Genomic DNA, 21553 nt, shown 5'->3' with positions numbered 1-21553 from the left:
ATGGCAGGACCAAATACTGTCTAGACCATTCCTGATAGACATTTATCTAACCTACTCTTAAATATCTCCAGAGATGGAGATTCCACAACCTCCCTAGGCAATTTATTCCAGATGGACACTGGGGTAACAGCTTTTGCTGCTTTCTCACTCATTAAAAATAGTAATACACCTAGGGTGAGGGTGAAACGCTCCCTGTAAATAATAAACAAGCAGCAGCAGCCGCCAAGCCAGTGTCCCTTGGTACGGCTAAGTGCTCCTCCCAAGAGAGATGGGGAAGGGAAGTGTATGATACTTAAAGAAACAGGGCCGGCTCCAGGCACCAGCCCACCAAGCATGTGCTTGGGGCGGCGCCTGGAGGGGGGCGGCGCGGCGGGGCGCTCCGGCCCGAGAGCGGGGCTGCGACTGGGCTCGCCGCCCTCCCCCCAGCGCTCTGGCCGGTCGGGGATTGCGAGCCCGCGGCAGGGCTCGGCACCCTCCCCTGCCACGCTGAGGGGGGGAGCAGCGGGTGGCTTTTTTGCCTAGGGTGGCAAAAAAGCCAGAGTCGGCCCTGTAAAGAACACAAGAGGAACAGAGAAACCAATGTTAATCACTGATGGAACACAATGGCCAACTTTGGGGAAGTTTTGTGTGTGCAACAAATATATCTATACCCACACACACAATTATACACAGCTGTTTTATTGTGGTTATGTATGTCAGATTGGACATGTGAAACTCTATTCTTCAGCATTAGAGCAGAGCAAAATCGGGAGTGGCAGAAGGTCTCTAAAAGTGGGGGGGCCACCAGTGCCCGAACCGTGCCCCACCACTGCCCCTTCCCTCTGAGGCTCGCACCTCCCCTATCCCTTTTCCCTAAGGCCCCGCCCTCGCACCACCCCTTCCCTCAAGGCCTCACTCCCACTCCACCTCTTCCCTCCCAAGACCTGGCCCACACTTGCTCCTCTCCGCCCCCCTACCCCATCACTCCCTTACAGCTGATAAAAAGTGGGGTGGGGACTGTGGCCTCCTGCCCCCCTGTTCTGGCGCCCCTGGCCGGAGCTCTCGCTATTTCTACATTTGGTTTCATCCCAGATTGGGAAAAAGAGTCAGGATATCCAAATTTGTAGTGGAAAAAAAAATTCAGAAAATTTGTTATTTGGAAAATGTCAAAATAGTTCACTTTGAGTTGGTTCAGTGTTAGACTGCATCTTCTTATGGTGCCGCAGTGCCTCATGGGAGTTGTAGTTTGGATGCCACATGCCCTTATTCCCCCTTATGGGCTGGGCTGCCTGGCCAAACTACATCTCCCATGATGGACCTCAGTCATGTGACTCTCACGATGCACCATGCAGCTCGGTCAGAGGGAACCTGCGCTTTCGGAAAAATTTTCCCTTTTAAAAAAAAAATCTTAGTGGAAACTGGTTCTTTTAAACAAGAAAGTATTTCCCTACTGTGGCCCTGATTCTGCAGCTCGGCTCGTGGAGGGTCCTCTCAGACTGCATGAATAGGAGCCCTGATTGGGAGCTGTGGTTGACACAAAGGAAATTTTCGTTAGGGAGGGGTAAGCTACTGTGATGAACCTATTGCCATCCCTATGAGGGCAGAGTTAAGGTGACACAGTTGTGTTGTGTGTGAAGGAACATCTTAACTGGGCATTTCCTTCTTTATGTACGTTCCTTGTTGGGATTTTGTCTTGTAACGCTAACATTCTTTTTGGGGAGAGGTGTGGAGACCTCAACTGAGCATTTACTGCCTTTCTAACCATTGGGTTTGGGGCTCTGAAACCTTTTGTTCCTCAAGTGTATGGGGAGCAAAAGCCACCTGACCTCCAGATAACCACGTTTGTTGTGAGTCGATCCTAAAGTTTCACTTATTTTCCTTTTCATTGCACTTGATCATACTGAAAAACCAGACAATAGGCACATTCTGCTCTCGATTCCCACAGCCTAATTTTGGAACAGCTTCAATGAAATCCTTTTTGTGTCATTCGCCCCTATGTTCAATTGGATAAGGCTGCGTCTAAGTGACCCCTGATAAGTGTTCACTGATTCCTGCTAAGATGTAACCTGTCCACTAAATGCACCCAATTCACCACGGTTGGCATCGGGATGCAGTAAGAATGAATGGTTGCATTGATCGTGAGAGGTATAAGGTGCCTCCATGTTCAAATAGTTCTTTCCCACGTGTTGTGGATGAAATATCTCTGAAATATGAAATATTAGCCTGCAATCATACGCTCTCCTCTGAAAACCTCCTCCTCTGTTTTTTTTTAAATTCAAGACATATCCAGGACCTCAAGGCACAAGGAGGATCAAGGTAATACCTTTATTTTATAGAGCTGTTACTACAGCTCCGTGCGTGTTAGATGCAGCTGGTTCTTCATCGTTTTGTCCAAAATCTCCTGTTTGATTGTGTGTGTGTGTGGGGGCCTCTATTTTCTTTTTGCAGAAGCAGGAGTCAGACATGGTGGATTCAGAACTGGTGCCGTTCCAAGGTCAAAAGGTCTGAGTTTTTCTTTAACGTTTTAACAAAACAAACAAACAAAAACCCCACAGAATCGGAGCTCCGTCACAGAGCTGAGCTGAAAAGCCTTTAAAGACAAATTAAATCCCTGAAGATCCCAAATAATTATCAGCCTATTGGGCCTGAGCCCCACGGCTCAATGTCTTGTAAAGTCATTTACACTGGAGCAAAGTGGGGTGTCAGTTCTTGTTGCTGTTTATTATTTATATTAGGGTACCATTTAGAAGCCCCAGCTGAAATCAAGGGCCTTCTGTGCAAGGTGCGGTACATGCATATGAAGAGTTTCCAGTCTCAATACATGCTACAGACAAAAGTGGGAGAAAGGAGGTTGTATTATTCCCATTTTACAGATGGGCAGCTGAGGTGCAGGAAGTTCAAATTGTATGGCTACACTGCACACTAAGCCCAGGCTCGGACTCAGGTTTGAGCCCAAGCCCCGCTTCCGTCCACACACAAATCAGTCTGACTTGGGTCAGCCAGCACTCAGGACCTGGGTTCTGTGACTTGGGGTTGTTTTGCAGTGTGGACGCAGCTCAAGCTGCAGATCTGAGTCAGAAGATCTGGGTAGTGAGGTCTGGATGTGTTAGCATGGCTGTGAGATCTGGGTCCAGCAGTAGTAAGCCACAAAGCTGTGGGGATGCCCAAGCATAGGCTTGGAAACACCAAGTGCACAAACTCAGCTCCCACAGACCTGGGTTTACAGTGTAGGGTAGACAGAACCTTGACTGGCCCAGGGTCACTGTGGCAGTTGAGGGGATGCAGCAGTGCGTCTCCATGTTTGCAGGAGAAACCCAAATGCAGATCTCAGCAGGTGAAAAGCCTCGCTGGAGCTTGGCTCGCGATGATGCCATCACAAGGACTCGCGCCAGCCCCCATGCAAATTTCAGCCCTCCCTGGGGAAAACTCCCTCTGATTGGCTGTCTCCCCCACTTCCCCGCCCTCTGGGGAAGAGCAGCCAATGAGAGCTGCTGCACGAAGCAGGCGGAGCTCTCCCGCTGCCCCTCAGGAGATGGAGCCCGGCCCATGGAAGAGGCCCCCAAACTACAACTCCCATGAGGCACTAGGGCAGTATTTCCAAATAGTCCCAGTTTTCAGCTAGAATTTTTCGGCCTCAAATTTTCCACCAAATAATCAAAAATGTCCTTGGAAATTTCCAACGAAAAGGGATTTGGGGGTTTTTGGGTTGAAATTTTCTTTGTGGGGGGAAAAAAAAATCACATTTCAACCAGTTCTATCCTATAGGCCCCTCTCCCTGTGTTAGAATAACAGCCAATCTCCCTTGTTCCCACCCACACCACAACGAACGTACATCTGTCCCCTTCATCATCTCTCTAGTCTAACAATGTGTATTTCCATGGTGCCCATCACTGTGGTATCTAGGCATGAACTGGACAGATTCAGAGCTCAGGTCAGTCACTAAGGTTAGCACAAAGGAGTGAAGGAGCGGCTTTTTGCTTTACAGGGAGAAAAGGGATCTCCTGGAGCCAGGGGAGACAAAGGAGAAAAGGTACCTTCAATTGTTTTGTGTGTTGCAGCAATATTTGACATGGGGAACGAGTCCCCGGCTCCCTAGGGGCTGACCTGGCTATCCATTGCCAGCCAATTACTAACTCAAGTCCTAGGTGGATCTGGAGTCCGGGAGTTTTAAATGGAGCCCTGATTGCTATGAGAGTGACCTATGTCGGCACATGTGTAATTAGTTAAAGATCACGTGCCAATAGATAGTGCCCAAGAATACATCTGCCCCTTTCTGCAGCAGACCTGAGTTCCCTACTGCCTGGGGGCTTCTGTTTGTGCAAAACGGGGGTGCAATGCTACCAGCTCAGAACGGGGAGCATCTCACAGCCTCTTTGCACTAGTGGAAAGGACGGTGGATGGTGCAAGGCAATGGGACTCGGGCCCAGTCTGTCCGGCTCAGCGGCAGACCTCAAGCAGGATCCCCCGAAGCTGTTGCTGTGCTGATCCAGGTGCTCGTAGCAATGCGCTATCCTAGGGGATGTGGCCTTTTTTATTTCACAGATGGCTCTAGAGAAATAAACAAGGTGGAAATATTCAAATGTTCCGGGATGCGAAGGAGAGGGGAACGTGGTTCTCAGTCAGGGCAGAGAAGCAGCACAAAGGATTGCTGCAGACTAGGAGAGACGATGGGCCGGTGTGAACCCAGGGTGACAGAGCGGGAGGTACCTAGGATCATACAACAGTTCCCACCAACTATCAGTGAAAGACAGTGCTGGGCAGGCGTTTTAAGCCATGTGTCCAGCGTCTAGGGCCACTGAAGTGGATTGCACTGAGTCTATGCCATGCCATTTGTATCCAGTGAGTGGGCGGATGGGTAAACTGGGATGGGAATGCCACTGCACGGCCAGCAATCATGCGGTTGCTAAAAGTTTGGTGGCACAATAAGCTCGCCAGTGATGGGCATTGACTGAAGGTCTAGCAAGACCACTTTAAGGACCTAGCTAGGGATCGACCTGGGTGGCGTTCAATCCGCAAGATGGCTGCGTGCTTTTGGGATAACGATGATCGGAAAGCCAGCTGGGCCACCTGTTCCACGTATTCTGCAGGAAGCACTGTCGAAGGCATGTCACTGTAAAAGTGTCTTGGGAGCGAGGAGGGAAGAAACTGCAAGCATCAGAATGGTTTGCTCGAGGGGTTGTGTCATTAAATGGTCACACTGCAGAGCTGTCTGTAACGTGCATGCTCTGTAGGGAGGGAGATGAGGAAGGACTGGGCATCTAGAAGAGGTGATGTCTTCTCCTTGCCAGGGGAGATGGGGGAGCCGGGAGAGAACTTGAGCTGCAAAGTCTGGATCCAGATCCAGATCAGAAGTTTCTTATGGCCCGACGGTTGGGATCCAGCGTGTGGGTTTTGCCCATAGGAAAGATAAAGTCTCAGGTCCAAATTCCCCCAGTGTTTGGGGCATTCAGACCCTCTTTAGTTCCGGCCTAGCTCTAATACTGACCGGCCTAGCTCTAATACTGACAGTGAATTCGGAAGAGCAGGCTGATGGCCTAAGATTGTTTGTTCCTGGTGCTTAAGAGCTCCTTTGAAGCTGCTTCCTACAGACAAGAGCGCCTGGATTTTAACCCCCAAAGCAGTGATTCTGTCCCTAAAAATCACTCGTTCATATCTGCCTAGGACCGGCTGGTGATTCCAAGGGTAAGACTGCAGGAAAGATCTACGACTTATCTGTATACACTTAGGATCAGTGCTCTTCGTCCCTTTTGCTCCACGACCATGCTTCCTGTGCCCTCGTAGTGAGTGGAAGCAGCAGTTCCAAGCCCACAGTTATGACCAGCCGGAGATTCTCTGTGCCCCTTGCAGATTACACAGAAATCTCTGACATGGTTCCCAATCCCATGCAGGGTGTATTTCACCCAGCCCTCTTCCCCAGCAATGATCACGGACTCTGTAACGTTCTCTTCATTCCTAGGGCACTAAAGGAGACAGAGGAGAAAATGGTCAAAAGGTAAGAGATGACTTTGGTACCATACTCAAGGACTCTCCTGCTTAGGCCGCTGTTCGTACACCATTAGAATTCATGTCTTGCTGTCCCTTCCTGGCTCTTCTCTCTGTACACAAAAGGGCTTTGTTCAGTAATGCTGCGTATATAGATCTAATCACTGTAGACGATCAGCTGCTGCCTACCGCTGTCTCTTGTGTTTTCTCCAGCGTCGAGCTGTTTAGCTTCTCGCTGTAGTTCTGTCCCTCTGGGAGTGGGACTATATGTCCCCCAGTGTCATATAACTCTCCTCCCTCAACGGCAGATGCAGCAGCCTTACATCCATCTATCTTGGGTGGGTTCTGTAGCTCCTGTATCCGGAGTATTGACTTCAGTGGGAGTTGGATTGGGCCTGAAGTGAGCAGCACGTAGTGACGTGTCCAGTATGATTTTGACAGGCCCATGATGGAGGAAGCGGTGTGTTTCTGATTGTTCTTGATCTCCTCCCCTTGTCTCTCTTTACAGGGAGAACCAGGAATTGGGTTCAGAGGCCCCGTCGGTCAAGCTGGGCCCCCTGGGTATAAGGTAAGTGGACAGGATCTCACTTTGTGCGCACATCATCCAAGATGCTCTCTCTTTGTGCCCCTTGCTGATCGCACAACCACCATGCAGGCAGGCACCAAGGGTCCACGGGGCTCAGTGGGGCTTGCAGAGATGGGCTAGCAAAGCCAGTCGAGGCTCTGGGGGGCAAGACCACCCGTGTGTTCCAAACGCACAGCTCTGGGGGCTGTCTCCTGCATGGCACCGTTTCACACCTGACGTTTCCTTTGGGGTGGGCAGATGGAGGGTCGTTTTACCATTGCCAGAGTCGGATGCTGAAGAATCAGGGGCGAAGTGCATTAGCCAGGCTGCGCTTGTGAGATCCCAGGACTGAAATAAATGGGGTGCTGCAGGCATGTGAGGATTGGGAGGCATTGGTGGAGCCATTTCAGGCTGGAATAATAGAGGTGAACTCGCAGGTCAGCGTTAAGATGCTCTGGCAGAGCAGTGTGGGGCATCGGGGCTACAATGGCTGCTGCAGGGCAGAGGTGGGAGTGTGAGCTGCGTGGGAGCCGAGGACTGGGCGGTGGGGGGTGTTGCAGGTCTCATGAGGGCAGCGGTGTGCAGAGAGGTGCCTGTCGGCCCAGTGCCCGGCTCAGGCCAGTGTCATTAGGCCCTTCCTTGCATGGGCACTCGGTGGACTCACCAGTTAAATCTGGAAGGAGCAGGTAGATGTCAAGGGAGCAGAGAACCCCTTGCGAATAGCCTGCTGGTCATGGCTACAATGAGCTGTGTTACCAGGGAGCCTGCGGCTCGTGTTGTGACTACATCCACATGATTCCTTTGCCACAGGGGGAGCCCGGGGCCCCGGGACCTCCGGGAGTGCAGGGCATCCAGGGTATTCGTGGCAACCCTGGCATTCCAGGATCACCGGGAGAGAGAGGAGCCCCAGGTCCATCGGGCATGCCGGGGCAGAAGGTAGGTGACATGTCATGGGCAATAAAGAGTGAGTGTGGTGTGTGGGGGGGGAAGAGAGGACTGCATTGTACCCACAATCGCAAGGCACGAGGGTGCAAACAGATGCTGAGACTCTGTGAGAAGCCGTGTGGTGGGAGGGACCTCACGCAGCGTGGGACAACCAGTCCCAAGGGCCATTACCGTTCCCCCACACCCAGCTGAAATCTTGCCTGTGAGATTCAGGAGGCAGAGCTGTTCTCAGCACACGTCCTGCTGCCGGAGCACGAAGACCTTCCTCCCCGGGAAATGGCTATGTCACCGTGACACAGACCGTAATCAGCCTCAGTGCTACAAGCACAGCAGTTACAGCGTGGTGAGCAAGCTCTCGTGTTGTGAGCGAAGAACTGCGTGATGCACGGGGATAGTTAATCCTTGCCGGGCGCTGCTGACGTTGGGATGTTCCTTTGCTCGGCTGTTCCACGCGACACCGAGAGCAGTCCCAGGTGTTGAATCACCGGGGCGCTTGGAAACTGCTGTATCTAATGTTAGACCATGTCAGCCAGTCCAGCCCAGGAAAAACAAACAGTAGCCCCTCCCAAGCACTGCTCCCCTTGCATGATGCCCGATCACTTGCCCTCCAGCAGTGGTTCACTCTTTCCCCCTCTTCCCTACGTTTATTAACTCCCCGAGGCTGTGAAGCCACAGGGGACCACCTAAGCTGACCTCCTGTGTAACACAGGCTGGAGAACCTCACCCTAGAGATTCCAGCATCAAGCCCAGACCGGGTCTGTGAGCTAGAGCATCTCGTCTCTATCAGCTTGTGCGGACGGTAGCACACTGGAGAATTTCAAATGACCTACTCAACGGTCGAACCTAGGGATGGTCAGACTGCATCAGACCCGCCCTCCATCTAACTCAGTAGCCGATCTCTGACAAGCTTTCTCCCTGGGATGGATCTGCAGATCTGCCTGCAGAGCCAGCCACCCTCTGGGCCCAAAGGGATCTTCTTTTTCATTCCTAGGAAAGCTCAGAGTTGCTTAGTGTGATCTGGGGAGATGGAGGCTGTTCCTCAGCCGCCCCCTTGTAGAGGGGTTTGGCTGGGGCTCATCCCTCTCCAGGCGGCGGGTTACCACACCGCCTCGCTACTTCCTTTCAGTTGTGATGGGCAATTAGCCTGGCCATGGGAGTCTCTTGCCGCGGCGGCAGTAGAGGCAAAACACAAATAGTTATTCACGCCTGGTGGGCGGGCAGTAGTGAGTCACAGGCTCAGGTTCTCAGACAGGAGCTGGGCAACTGTTATATAATGAGCAGGCCCCGGCCATGGGTCAGGGCGTCAATGGCTCAGGCCCTCAGGCAGGGCTGAGCAAAGGCAGGTAGACAGCAAGTCCAGACTCTTGGCTCCGAAGGGCCTGGGAGAGGGGGAGACTGACACCCACAAGTTGGGTGGCGGGGGGACACAGCCCCTCCTTCTCCACTGCATCCCAGCCCGGCCCTAGCAGCGGCTGAAGACCCGCTGCTGCGTCAGGGGGATCCTCGCCGCAACACATGGACATAGGCTCTGACAGTGCTGCAGCCAGACTAGGGTCGGCTGCCCCTGGGCTACTGCCTAACTCCCCCTCGTGTGGTACCTGGGTCCAGACGGTGTCCTCCGGGGGGCCCAGCACCATGGGCTCCTCAGGGTACCTGGCGAGGGGTAGGTTTGGTAACTCCTCTGGGTAACTTGCGAGGGGCAGGCTTGACAGCTCCTCAGGGCTCTGGTCAGTGTCAGGTGTCGGCAGGTCAGGCCAGTCTCTGGGTCCGCCGCCAGTTGCCAGGGTCTCCTAACTGGTAGGGGAGGGATAGCTCAGTGGTTTGAGCATTGGCCTGCTAAACCCAGGGTTATGAGTTCAATCTTTGAGGGGGCCACTTAGGGATCTGGGGCAAAAATCACTACTTGGTCCTGCTAATGAAGGCAGTGGGCTGGACTTGATGACCATTCGGGGTCCCTTCCAGTTCTGTGAGATAGGATATCTCCATATTTTTTTTAAAAAAAGGTGTCTGGCCTCTCTGGCAGCTGTTCTTCTAGTGAGCTCTGGGGCTGAGTTTTTATACTTCCTGTCCTGCGCCTTGACCTCTGGGAGGCGGGCGCAGCGTTTGCTGGCTCCTCCCACTTTGGTGTCCAGAGAGGCTCGTCCCTCTCGGGGGCGGTGGGGAGCCACACCGCCTCGCTACACCCCTCTTGTAAGCCAACCCCCTGCCCAGTTGCCTTACAACTATTGTAAGCTTCTTCTACTGTTTAGGCCATTTACTGCCCATCTCCCTCTTAACGGCTTTTCTGTTTGAAGGGGGAACGCGGTAGGAGAGGCAGGAATGGATCCACGGGGCCGGCAGGACCTCCAGGGCCCCCGGGAAAACAGGTGACCTTTGGTTACTTTCACTGTTGCATTCCGTGAGTGAGCTACTCGTACCCTTGTTATTGTATATTTTGTGCGTTCCCCAGTCATGGACCAGGATCCCATCGGGCTAGGCACTGTAAAAACACAGATCCTTAGTGCACAGACCCCAGACTGTGAGGGGGAGTCCTACACAGGGGCTGGGAGGGGACGGTGCATGGATCCTTCCACATGCAGATTTGGCCTCGGGTCAGGAGTGAGGCCCAACGGCAGAGGGATCACGGCAGGGAAGTTCGTGCTGCTGCTGCCCATGCTGTATCTGTCCCGTGGAGGGAGGGAGGGCTTTGTTCTCCGGCTCTCAGCCCAGTTCTTCTCACCCGCTCTGAATTCCTTTTGCTGTGCGTGTTACAACCTGCCTGCCGCTCGCCGGCTCCGTTCCTTGGGGCACGGTGCATCAGAGGTGTCACAAACTCAAGTGTGTGTCTCCTTGCTCTGCAGGGGATGCGAGGGCTGCCCGGGACCAATGGCAACAAGGTGAGCTGAGGATGGCGGGAAAGACAGAGACGATGCCAGTATGAATCCCAAAATGGTAGCCTCTGCCCAAAGCTATGGGCAGGGATGGAGGGGTGGGAATTGCACTCTGAGGAGGACTGAAAGGACACACCATGACTTCTCACTGCCGCCTGTCTCACCCCATACAGCTGGAAGCCAGGCCTGACCACATCCAACATCCCCACCTGCTTAGGGTTGCCTAGTGACTGGTTTTTGACTGGAACGTCTGTTCAAAAGGGGACCTGTACAGTGTCCGGTCCAATGCACTGACTGGACACGAACAGACCAGTTACCGTGGATGGGGGCAGGGAGAGGCACCGGGTCATCAACCCGCACCAGCTCCTGCTCAGCCAGGGCCGCCTCGTCCTACCTGCATCTCATGGGCAGACAGGCTCCGTATCAGGGGCTGCAGCTCCTGTCCCAGCCCTGGAGCAGAGGGAGCCCAGCTGGGGGGGGGGGCGGGAGGGGGGTGGAGTGGATCGAGTGATGAGGAAGGGGGAGAGCAGCGACAGGCTTCAGGGGAAGAGGCGGAGCAAGGGGCGGGGCCTCAGGAGGTGGAGGCAGAGCAGGGGGCGGCGGAAGGTTCCGGTGCTCCTGCTGTAGTGTGCGGTTTTCAGAAATTCGAAGTTGGCAATCCTACACCTGCTCCCCCTTCATGCACTTTCCCCCTGAGGACCCACACACCCGAATGGTCTCCTCCAAAGCAGTGTTAACAGATGAGAGGCCTGATCCCAAGCCCAGGGAGGTCTTTGTTAGCTTCGCCCAGGTGTGAGCATCCCCGCTGGCGAGCCATACCTGCATCACTGTCTCCTCATGCTGTCTGCGCTTGCCCGTGTGTACCAGGGGCATAGCCCACGCGTCTTTGTGCTGCGATGCTCTAGATTCTTTCCTGGTCAATTGCAGGAGAACTTCTCTGTCCTTCAGGGGAAACTGTGGCACGGCATTGGAGGACTGTCCCCACTCAAGTGGTTTAGCCAGTGTCCTCACGTCAAAGTGGGCGAGTTCCAACCCAAGTTTCCAAGCCTCCTCCAAACCCAGATCCGAGGTTTTTCTGTGTGTACAGTAGGGGTGTGTGGGTTAACTGTGCAGCGTAGACATGCCCTTTGATGTTGCCCTCTTAAATTGTGGGCCCCTCCGGGCAGGGGCTGTGATGTGTCACCTGTCTGTGAGGCAGCAATCCTGCTGTTGGCACTAGAGCAATAACAAGGGGATAAGCGTGGTTTGGGCCCAGCCATTGTGGTCTTTGCAATACAAGGGATTGAGCCAATGCCCGCTGGAATTCATGGTAAAATGCCCATTGATTTCAGGGGGTTTTGCCTCATGCCCTAGGTAGTAACAGAGAGGTGTGGCACCGAGAGGAGAAATGTGCGGCTGTGTCCCTGAAACGACCCCTTTGTGTTCCTTTCTGTTGTGCAGGGGGAGATTGGCCTCGGTGTGGCAGGTGCGAGAGGTCCCCGTGGACTGCCTGGCCCCGGGGTAGGTCGTTCCATCACCACGCCAGGTTCCGTTCGGTTCTCTCATTGCAGTGTCTGTTCTGAACGTGCTAAACGTGTTATTGTGCAATAATCACTCCTATCAAAAGCCCCTTCAGGTGCTGACCCTTTGAATCCCTTTGAATTTTTACTGAGACCAAATTTGGCCATGCTCAGAGGCGATGGGCTCTGTCCACCCCACACACACCTGTGCCTCTGTGGAGTTGGCATGAAGCTAATGCTCCCTCCCACCACTACTGATCTGCCCCCAAGGTGCAAAGGAGGCGTCATGAGAATTACACTGACTGTTTGCGTCTCTCTCTGAGCCACCACACCATGGTCTCCTGCCCTGCTCCTTTGCACTCAGCCACCCCACCCTGCCTCCCGGTGGCATAGGTGGAAACCACACCTCAGTAAGTGAACATAACGGAGGCTGAGGCCCTGATGCTGATCTCATGGAGGGTATGTCTCTGCAGAGGAAAACCTGATCACGGGCTACCCTACCCCTGAGCTACCTGAAATCCAAGTTAGTGGGGTAACAGCAACATTGAAGACAGATACTGCCTGAGCTGCAAAGCCTGGCATAGACCTTGGGTACGTTCTTAGCTTAAATAAATAAAGCCCACACTTCACTGCTAACATCACGCGCGCTAGATGGCTTCAAGCTAGCTCAGGTAGGCTAGCCTGGTGCACAGCTCCTGCTGTGTAAACTTACGCTTGCACTCATGTAGCTTCATGGCCTTCCGTGGATTTACTCCTCATCTACACTGCCATCAACATGTGGCTGTCCAGCCAGCCTGGCCTCCCAGATCTTTCTGTTCATTTAAAATTAAATAAAAGAATTAAGCGTGAATTCCTCTCTGCCTCCCCACCCCCGGAATAGAATGGACGCAAAGTTTTAACAAATAAATGGATATGTCTGTAAAGTGCCAACCATAAAGGGGCCCGATCCTGGAGTGGGGCCTGTAGGTGCTACTGTCATATAAATGTCCTATAAACCTGAAGGGGGGTTCCAAAGAGGATGGAGCTCGGCTGTTCTCAGTGGTGGCAGATGACAGAACAAGGAGCAATGGTCTCAAGTTGCAGTGGGGGAGGTCCAGGTTGGATATTAGGAAACACTGTTTCACTAGGAGGGTGGTGAAGCACTGGAATGCGTTACCTAGGGAGGTGGTGGAATCTCCTTCCTTAGAGGTTTTTAAGGCCCGGCTTGACAAAGCCCTGGCTGGGATGTTGGGGTTGGTCCTGCTTTGAGCAGGGGATTGGACTAGATGAGGTCTGTTCCAACCCCTGTGGTTCTGTGACATAATTATTGATAAAAAATAAACATCTTATTAGTACATTTGACTAGTGAGAGCTGAGCGGCTTAAGCAGAATAACACCCCCCCAGAGTGCAGTACCGGGGCGGGATGCAAACCCTCACGCAGCTAGATCAGAGAAGTGCTGCTTCCTCTGTGGCCGTTCTATGAATAAACTGACTTTATCATGCAAGACATTTATACGAACCCACCAGCTGCCAGGAGAGCTGTTCAAATAGGCACCTGGGAAGCGCCGCTGACTGAGAATGTCAACAGCTGTGTAAGGTCTAGTGTAAATCTTGCTAAGGGTTTTTTTTTTGTGTGGGCCGGGGGAGGTAATAAAACAATGAGAAGCTAATTCTGCTTTTAGTACTGTTGGGTAAACCTAGAGTGAATCACTGGATTCTTTAGCATTACGCTGAGTTTACACTAGTGTAACTGAGATGAGAACCTGGCCTCCCGGGGCGTACTTAGGTCTGTATAAAGACCTGGCACTTGCAGTCAGACAGATCTTCCAGGATTTAGCTTGTAAGGCCAAAATGTACTCAGTGAATTAGCCGGCAAGGCTACAGTGCATATGTAGGTTTCTGAAGGGTTAATACATGAGTAATAGGTGTTCTAAGCAGGGTAGAGACATGGGCCGTGTGTTATAGACGGGTATAGGCACATGGGTTACATTTCATAGGAAGGCTACATGTACACACATTTTGTAAAGGGATAGGTAGATAACAGGCAAGCAATTCCTATCGACAAATGTAGAGGGGACAGAGCAGTGAGGTGCATTCCAGGCCAGATTCTGGGCTGCCTTATTTACGGGGCGTGGTCTCCCTGACGTTCATGCAAACAGAACTTGACCCTTTGCTTGTCACAGAACGACTCCATAGAAAAGCATCTGACCTCTCCTGGAAACACTGGGAGCCGAGAAGATAGTTCCCTACCTCAACCTTTTCCGTTGGTCACCCACTGCTCCCTACCCCACCAGGCAGGGACTGTCTTGCCTCCCGTTCCCTACGCCGCACGCACAGGACAGCTGGAAACGCAGCTTTGCAATGAATACACTGTGACTTTGAAGTGTCCAGGTCACCGTTCTCCAGGGGAACCTGGCACTAAATAATAGACCGATGGCAGAGGGTCCAACCCTGCAGGCTGTTTGGTCCAAGTCCTCAAAGGTATTTAGGCACTGAATTCCCAATGGTTTCAATGGGAGTTCGGCTCCTAAATACCATTGAGGATCTGGGCCGCTATGCACAGGTCATCCATTGACTTCAGTGGGAGTGCCATGCACGGAGGGCTCGCAGGATGGGGCTTGTGTGTATTAGCCGTGCTTCATTGTTTGTAGACACAATAATGAAACTAAATCTCTCTTTGCTAACAGGGGGAGGAGGGCATTGCAGGAGTCCGAGGTCCCATTGGCATGATGGTAAGTCAATCAGAACAAAAGAACGGCCTTAGAGGGCCAGATCAGTGGTCCCTCTAGCCCAGTATCTCATCTTCTGACAGTGGCCGATGCCAGATGCTTCCGAGGGAGTGAACAGAACAGGGCAATTATCGAGTGATTCAGCCTCTGAAGCCTATGAGGATGGTTTTGTGGCACCAGGCCCAAGGCTGGTGAGATGCCCTAGATGTGAACGCTGCTATAGGATGAGGTTTTCAAAGCCACATAGGGACGGCTGCCCACTTCCCACTGATTTTAATGGGAGTTGGGTGTGCAGATCCTATAGGTGGATTTGAAAACATGGACCACAACTCTGAGTGTAACTGACTTGCATTCCTTGCCCATTCAGCATGACCCTTCCACAAAGGGCTTTTTGATTCAGCATGCAGCTCCATTCCCCCTGCATCCCTTTCTCTGCATGATCTGATGGAACTCCGAGTCCGTACGAACTCTTGCCCTGTGTTCCCAGAGGGGTGAGTTATGGGCCAAAAATCCCTGACTAGGTACAGCAATAGCAACACACGATTTCAGGAAGTACCCGCGGATGGGAATAAAGGAGAAGTAGATGGAATGTGATGGGAAATAATGACAGTTGTGGAAACCCAGAGATTATGCATCCGACGAAGTGGGTATTCACCCACGAAAGCTCATGCTCCAATACGTCGGTTAGTCTATAAGGTGCCACAGGACTCTTTGCTGCTTGTCCAGAGATTATTGCATCGCAAGGCCTGGTGGTAAATCTCATCCTTAAACGCAGCACACGGTGAGGGCACCTCTTACATTATTAAGGCAGAATAATCTAGTGGTTAAAGCAGCAGGGTGGAGTCTGGAGACTTGAGTTCCATTCTCTGCTCTTCCACTCTGTGTGCCCTCATAGACTTTAAGGCCAGAAGGGACCATCCTGATCACTGAGTCTGACCTCCTGCCCGTGGCAGGCCACAGAACCTCGCCCACCCACTCCTGTAGCAGACCCCTCACCTCTGGCTGAGTTACTGAAGTCCTCAAATCATGGTTTAAAGACTTTATGTTACAGAGAATCCATCATTTACATTAGTTTAAACCTGCAAGTACCCCATGTTGCAGAGGAAGGCGACCTGCCCCGGGTCCCTGCCAATCTGACCTGGAGGAAAATTCCTTCCTGACCGCAGATCTGGCGATCAGTTAGACCCTGAGCATGTGGGCAAGACTCACCAACCAGACACGTGGGAAGGAATTCTCTGCAGTAGCTCAGAGCCGTCCCCATTTCGTGTCCCATCTCCGGCCATTGGAGATATTTGCTGCTACTGGTTGCAGGGTGGCTTCATGCCATTGTAGATAACCTCGATGTACCCTCGTGGAATTCATTTAAAATGTCTGGACCCCCTTTCCCCACCCATCTGTAAAATGGGGATAATGATCCTTCCCCAGCTTTGGAAAGCGCTTTGAGATCTTTGGATGCTATGTTAGTGCAGACGATCTTGTGGGGATGTAGTTCAAAGCCTAGCATGCCGAAAGCCATGGAAACCTGCCTCCTGGTTGTGTAGAGCCAGAGGGTAGGATGGAATGGAGCCACTGGTGACTCTAGAGTGGGTCTCACACTGCTTCTTCTGCAGTGTTCCCAGGAAGGATTGAATATGTCCATCAGGAGTAGATGGATGGTTATAAATGGAGAAGCTACAGTTCTTCTTCTGCACCACTTTGAGAATCAGGAAGTAAAAGAGCTAAATGGGGGAAGTCAGAAAAGTGCAAGTCTTTATTCACCTGTTCCACAGCGCAGTGGGGGTTGGGATGCTCAGTAGTTAGGTGCTCATCTGGGATTCCAACGTCCAATTCCTTGCTTTGCTGCAAGCTCTGTGAGACATGGGGCCAGGCGCTTAGGTTCCAGATCCCCAAAGGCATGTAGATGCCTAACTCCCCCTGCCCTATGCCATGCGGTAACAGCACGTCCCCGTCTCACTGGGGTGCTTTGAGGATCAATACATTACAGAGCGTGAGGCGTCAGATACTAGGGGCTGTATCAGTAGCTCAGACAGATAGCTCGCTTTGCCCCATGCATATGAGGAGACGGGCCCGAGTCCTTTTGGAGATCCAGTCGCTTGCCACAATCGGGGCCTGAGTCTCCTCTTCTGCCGCCTTTGCCCACAGAGCCGTTCTACCAAGTCACCCCAGCGGGAGTGAGAGGCGGCTCAAACCCTCTGTGCCACGCTCGTCCTGTCCCCAGAGCTCTGCCCTCGCCTGAGGAGGTTGCTGCTGCCTGCCACGTTGCCCCCACCAGGTGTTCATTCTGACATGCTGTTTCATGTGTTTGCAGGGTCTGAAAGGCCTGCCCGGAGCGAAAGGAGAAAGAGTAAGCAGCGGGCGTCTTAGCTTGACTTTCTGCGGCGCCTGGATGGTCACCTCATCCAGGCAGACCTCCAGTGGACTCCATGTTCCCCAGCACCCTGAGTGATGGACCCCATTGCTGAGGACATACGCTCCTAAGCATATTTCAGCCAGTCTCCACCCATACATTATTCACTCTCCCTTTGCTCTGGTTTCCAGGGCCAGATTCTTGGGCGAGAGCCGTGGGAGCTACCCAGGCTAAAATACCGTTCCCTAATTAAACAAAAACAAAACCACGTTCGCAACCACCTTAAATCCGGTCATTGTGTCGTGTAGAGGGGGGGCGATCCCTATATGTGAGCTGGGGAAAATAACACTGAGCTGCCTCATGGCGCTGTAGTCAATGGGGAAACCGGTTGATGTTTGTACAGTGCTTTGAGAATGTAAGGTGGTATTTAGGGGGAAAGTATAGTGCGGATTATTCTTCCTGCCAGACCATGAGGAATCCCAGGACTCTGCCTTTTGTGGGATTATCAATGCCTGTTTGCAGACATCTGGTGAAAAGGACACCCCCTGTATTACATTTGGAATGCTAGGAAAAACACCCAAACACATAGGAGAGCGTTGTATAGCAAAGGCTTTGTCTAGGGGCTTGGCCAACGGACTGGGGATCTGTGCTTGTGGGTTTGGTTCCTGCTGTTCTGCAAGTCACCTAAATCCTCTGGGCCTCGGTTTCCCCAGCTATAAAATTGGGATGGCGACACTTACGTTACATGCGACTTTGTGTGATGAGTTAGTCATTGCAAAGCGATTCCAGGTGCTCAGCTGAATTGCATTCTCTGAGCATAGGTTGCTATAGTTATAGATAAGAGCAGTTTGTAAACAGATGGGTGTATTGAGTGATGTGCCAACGGTAGAGAAAAAGCCTTCCATTGTCTTTTTTGTTTCAGGGTGATCGTGGCCTCCTGGGACTCAAAGGAGAAAGAGTAAGGGACATACAAAATATTGACTGTCTGGGGGAGGTGGGATATAAGAAGTTGGAAGGGCTTTATGAATGCCAGTTGGCAGTTAGACACGTGTCTAAAATAATGTCAATGGGTGGACAAATTAGAGACATAAATGAAAAAAATTATGTTTTCAGACATCTGGGACCTCTGCTGTTTTCTAACCAAGTAGAAGAGAGAGCTGTATAGTGCCTAGACAGTGGTGCAGCTAATCTGAAGCAAGTTCTGGACAAGGATCCTGAACTTTGGTGTCTGCAATGGCCTCTTATCTCAGAAGACCTAGGTTCAACTCCTGCCTTGGTTCACAGATGGAAGGCATGGCGTTTGTAGACCCAAGTTTGTCCCTAGTAGATGTCTGTCTTTACCAAGAACCAAGCCCAGTATACGAAGTTAGATATGAGATGAATTGGCGGAGCTATATGAAGAACCTTCAACCATTTTCTGCTAGCACTATGGCTGGCTGAAGTCACTACTATGAAACCTTGCTTTCATAAGAATTCAGAAGGAATCCTTCACCCACCACAAAAATGCAGCCACCGCTGAGGTGGAATGTGGCAGCTGATTAATGTTGCGCTGTACTGCTTTGTAACAGTTTAGGACAGGAAGTGAAAAATATATCTGATTACAGTTTGCACAGTTCATCCCAAAACATGTTAGAGTCTTAAAAATCATGAGATTGATTATATCAAGTAATATTAAACCAACACCAAGAAGAGATCTGAAAAGTGCCCCATTGCCTTTGTCCAGAAAGTATTGAATCTCTGTCAAGTTTCCTGTTAACTTTTCTCCTGGGTGAAACGGCTTGTTAGTAAAGGAGGTTTAGAAAACCTACATGGCAATTCTACCGTTGAGCCAAAGAGTATTAAATGATTAAGGCTGATTTGTGTCTGAAGAATCTACTTTCAAAAGCGCCCTGCTCCAGTGACAAATCAATTCTTAATCTCTTTCTTGAAGGTACCTGAAAATACTTCCCAACCTAAAGGAATGTGGAATGCCTTCTCCAAAGGATGCCTTAATAAAATATAAGGAGGCTGGTGAGATAAGACAGGACAGGGGAGATCATTGGGGTGTGCTTAGTTCTTCCACTAATTGCTTCCTAACTTTCTTGCTAGCTCCTGCTTCACCTGTGCAAAACTCTCCGTGTTATGCAGGACCTCGGAATGGATGAGCCCATGGTCTCTTCTGGTCTTAAAAATCTGTTAATCCCAATCCAGTTTGCTTTGAAATCCTTCAAGCTCAGGAAAGTGGAAGAGTGTCTCAAACTGGAAGGGATGATGATGATGATGATGAATTTATTATTTGTATTGCAGTCAAGATCGGGGGCCTCTTTGTGTTGGGTGCTGTGCAAACTCACAGTAGAAAGTGCAAACTCGCTCCCTGCCGCAAATGGTTTACAGTCTCCAGAGAAGCTAACAAGGAAGCCGCAAGATTTAAATGTGCACTTTGTGCTACTAACGTTCATAGTTAATTAGCAAACAAAGACTAGGTTTGGTGCCAGCTAAAGCTTCATCAAGACACGTCCCATCGATCCAAAACCCGAAAAGCATGGAAATAAGAAGTTGTGCATTCCTTTCCAGCGTCATCTTGCCTGCTACACTGTCAAGAATACACGGCAGTGCTCCAGGAGGGTTTCACTTCCCTCACCAACGGATATTGACATCAATATAGACCCATCACCAGACTCATGCTGTAAGGCAAAACCTCCCTAGTGTCCTCCCAAGGCTGCATATCCACAGATAGCACATTGGACTGCCCCATAGTCCATACCTTTGGGGAGTTATTCTCCCTTAACACTGCTGACATCACCATTAAGTGTTGGGGCTTAACTCATTAATGTTTGTAAAGCTGCCACTAATACAGCTGAGTCGCCCAGTGCTGGGATGTTGACAGGGTGTGAACGCAACTGAAACACATTCATTGCAAAATTCAAACGGCGACTCCCAGAAAAGTGTTCGCACTACTCTCCCAGCTCTGCGTTTTAGCACATGCCTGAACCACACACTCTGCAGTTCGCCCATCATCCATTGATACTTCTCCATCCCTCAACCCCTTCAGCTGTCATCCTTTCCCTGGTCCTCCTCTCTCAAAGAAAGAAACACGGTCTTGTGCTCTGAGCTGGGGCCTGCTGCTCCAGGACCTCCTGCATTCTAAGCCCAGCTCTGCCACCGATTCACTTGGTGTGAAGGGCTCCGCTCACCGCAGGTGCGCCCTCTTGTGGGTTGGGCTGGGAATTAGCTTTTGCCCGTTGTGGCGCCCCCTGTTGTCAGTCCCGCTCTCTTTTTGCAATTCAAAGTGCTCGCTCTTCGTGACTCGGCCCTCTTGGCCAGGCCACTGTACAGTCCCCTGTCCGGGGTATCAAACTTCCACCGGACAAGCCGTCTGGATGCCACCTCAGACGGTCTTCTGTTCCACCTCCGGGCCTTGTACCACGTCCCAGTGGCTGGTAGGGGAACCAGGCTTGCAGGCAACTCTGGATTCCAGCCCAGGGACCCTGTGACTAGCAATCCAGATCTGCTTAGTCTCAATCCCTGTTGCTGTTTCCCTGAGCTCCTTCCTACCCCACCCCTCTATCTCTGGATTTCCACTGGAATTTCCTCAGCTCCTTCCCCCCTCTTGTCCTTTTGCCAGACTCCCTCGTCCAGGGCCAGATTCCAAGGTGTGCTCTCCCCCTGGACTTCCTCCTTGTCCCTGACCAACTCCCTTTCCCTCTAGACAGTGGCTGCAGGCCCCTGCTGTGTAGCCCCCTCCTGCTCTCACTTCCTGGCTGTATTATCCTGTCCCAGCTCCTCCCTAGCCGGGCTTCATCTGCAGTTAGGCCTTATCAAGCCCTGGCTCCCCTCCAGGTGCAGCAAATAGGGTTAATTTGCCCCTTCTGGCCCACATTAACCTGCTCGGGACTCCTGTAGAGGGAACACCCCATCCTGCCCTCCACATCTCCATCCCTATAACGGGATACCACGGATGGAGCAGTGAGACGTCACCATTATGGTTCGTCCTAGTGCAGCGCTGGGGAGATCAATGTGAGCTATCGTTATATTCTGTCTTTCAAGTGAGCGTCACGCTAGGGTGAGGAGCCAGCTCGCCACACTGGGATGGAAGTCTCCCATCTCTGCAGCATCTGCCACCCAAGCTCAGGAATGAACCTAGGTCTCCTGCTTTGCCTCGTGCAGCTCTCGGCCAGCCCATGAAATCTGTGTTGTGGCTCAGGGGCAGGGTGGATATTTTTATACCTTTGTTATTGTTATGTAAATCGCCCAGCATGTTGTCTGCTGAGCCATTCGCAGCAAATGTCGGTCTGTCCAGTGGGGCATATGGTAACTGCAATTCTGCCTCATTGCTTGGGTGTCCATCGACCGTTATTGCCTGTCTGTTTCCTAGGGTGACCCCATTACTATTTTTGGACCTCAAGGCTATAAAGGCAACAAAGGAGATCCGGTAGGTTGTGACCGTTCTCTTTGAAAGCATGCCTGCCCTTCAGTAATTGGGAGCAGTTCATTCTCTCATCTGCAGTAGTAGTCGTTGGGTATATGTCTACACTGCAGTGGAAGCCCAGGGTTCAAACCCAGGCACCAGTCTAACCCCCCTTACATCATGCTAAGCCAGGGCTCAGACCCAGGATTCCACGGGCACGGTGGGTCCGAGCCCGGGTCAAGCTGGGACCCAGGGTTCAAGCCCTATTGC

The 21553-nt window shown here is 51.7% G+C and overlaps 1 protein-coding gene across 15 annotated transcripts in view; it reads left to right on the top strand.

Annotated features, from left to right (window-relative positions):
* LOC101937181 (collagen alpha-1(VII) chain-like) overlaps positions 1 to 21553 on the top strand; it is a 216523-nt gene that overhangs the window by 136038 nt on the left and 58932 nt on the right. For 13 of the 15 annotated variants that reach the window (XM_065552743.1, XM_065552766.1, XM_065552759.1 and 10 more), the window contains 13 exons: positions 2260 to 2295; positions 2428 to 2481; positions 3965 to 4009; positions 5936 to 5971; positions 6470 to 6529; positions 7337 to 7462; positions 9766 to 9837; positions 10312 to 10347; positions 11782 to 11841; positions 14508 to 14552; positions 16858 to 16893; positions 17819 to 17854; positions 21251 to 21307. In XM_065552743.1, the coding sequence (XP_065408815.1) occupies positions 2260 to 2295; positions 2428 to 2481; positions 3965 to 4009; positions 5936 to 5971; positions 6470 to 6529; positions 7337 to 7462; positions 9766 to 9837; positions 10312 to 10347; positions 11782 to 11841; positions 14508 to 14552; positions 16858 to 16893; positions 17819 to 17854; positions 21251 to 21307 (699 nt within the window). The remainder of the gene's footprint in view (positions 1 to 2259; positions 2296 to 2427; positions 2482 to 3964; positions 4010 to 5935; positions 5972 to 6469; positions 6530 to 7336; positions 7463 to 9765; positions 9838 to 10311; positions 10348 to 11781; positions 11842 to 14507; positions 14553 to 16857; positions 16894 to 17818; positions 17855 to 21250; positions 21308 to 21553) is intronic. The other 2 variants (XM_065552736.1, XM_065552770.1) reach the window with 2 other exon arrangements.

The sequence above is a fragment of the Chrysemys picta genome, chromosome 1 (assembly GCF_011386835.1).
Source record: "Chrysemys picta bellii isolate R12L10 chromosome 1, ASM1138683v2, whole genome shotgun sequence".
NCBI classification, from domain to species: Eukaryota; Metazoa; Chordata; order Testudines; family Emydidae; genus Chrysemys; species Chrysemys picta.
Note: the sequence above shows the minus strand (reverse complement) of the source record. Positions and strands in the feature narration are given on the sequence as shown.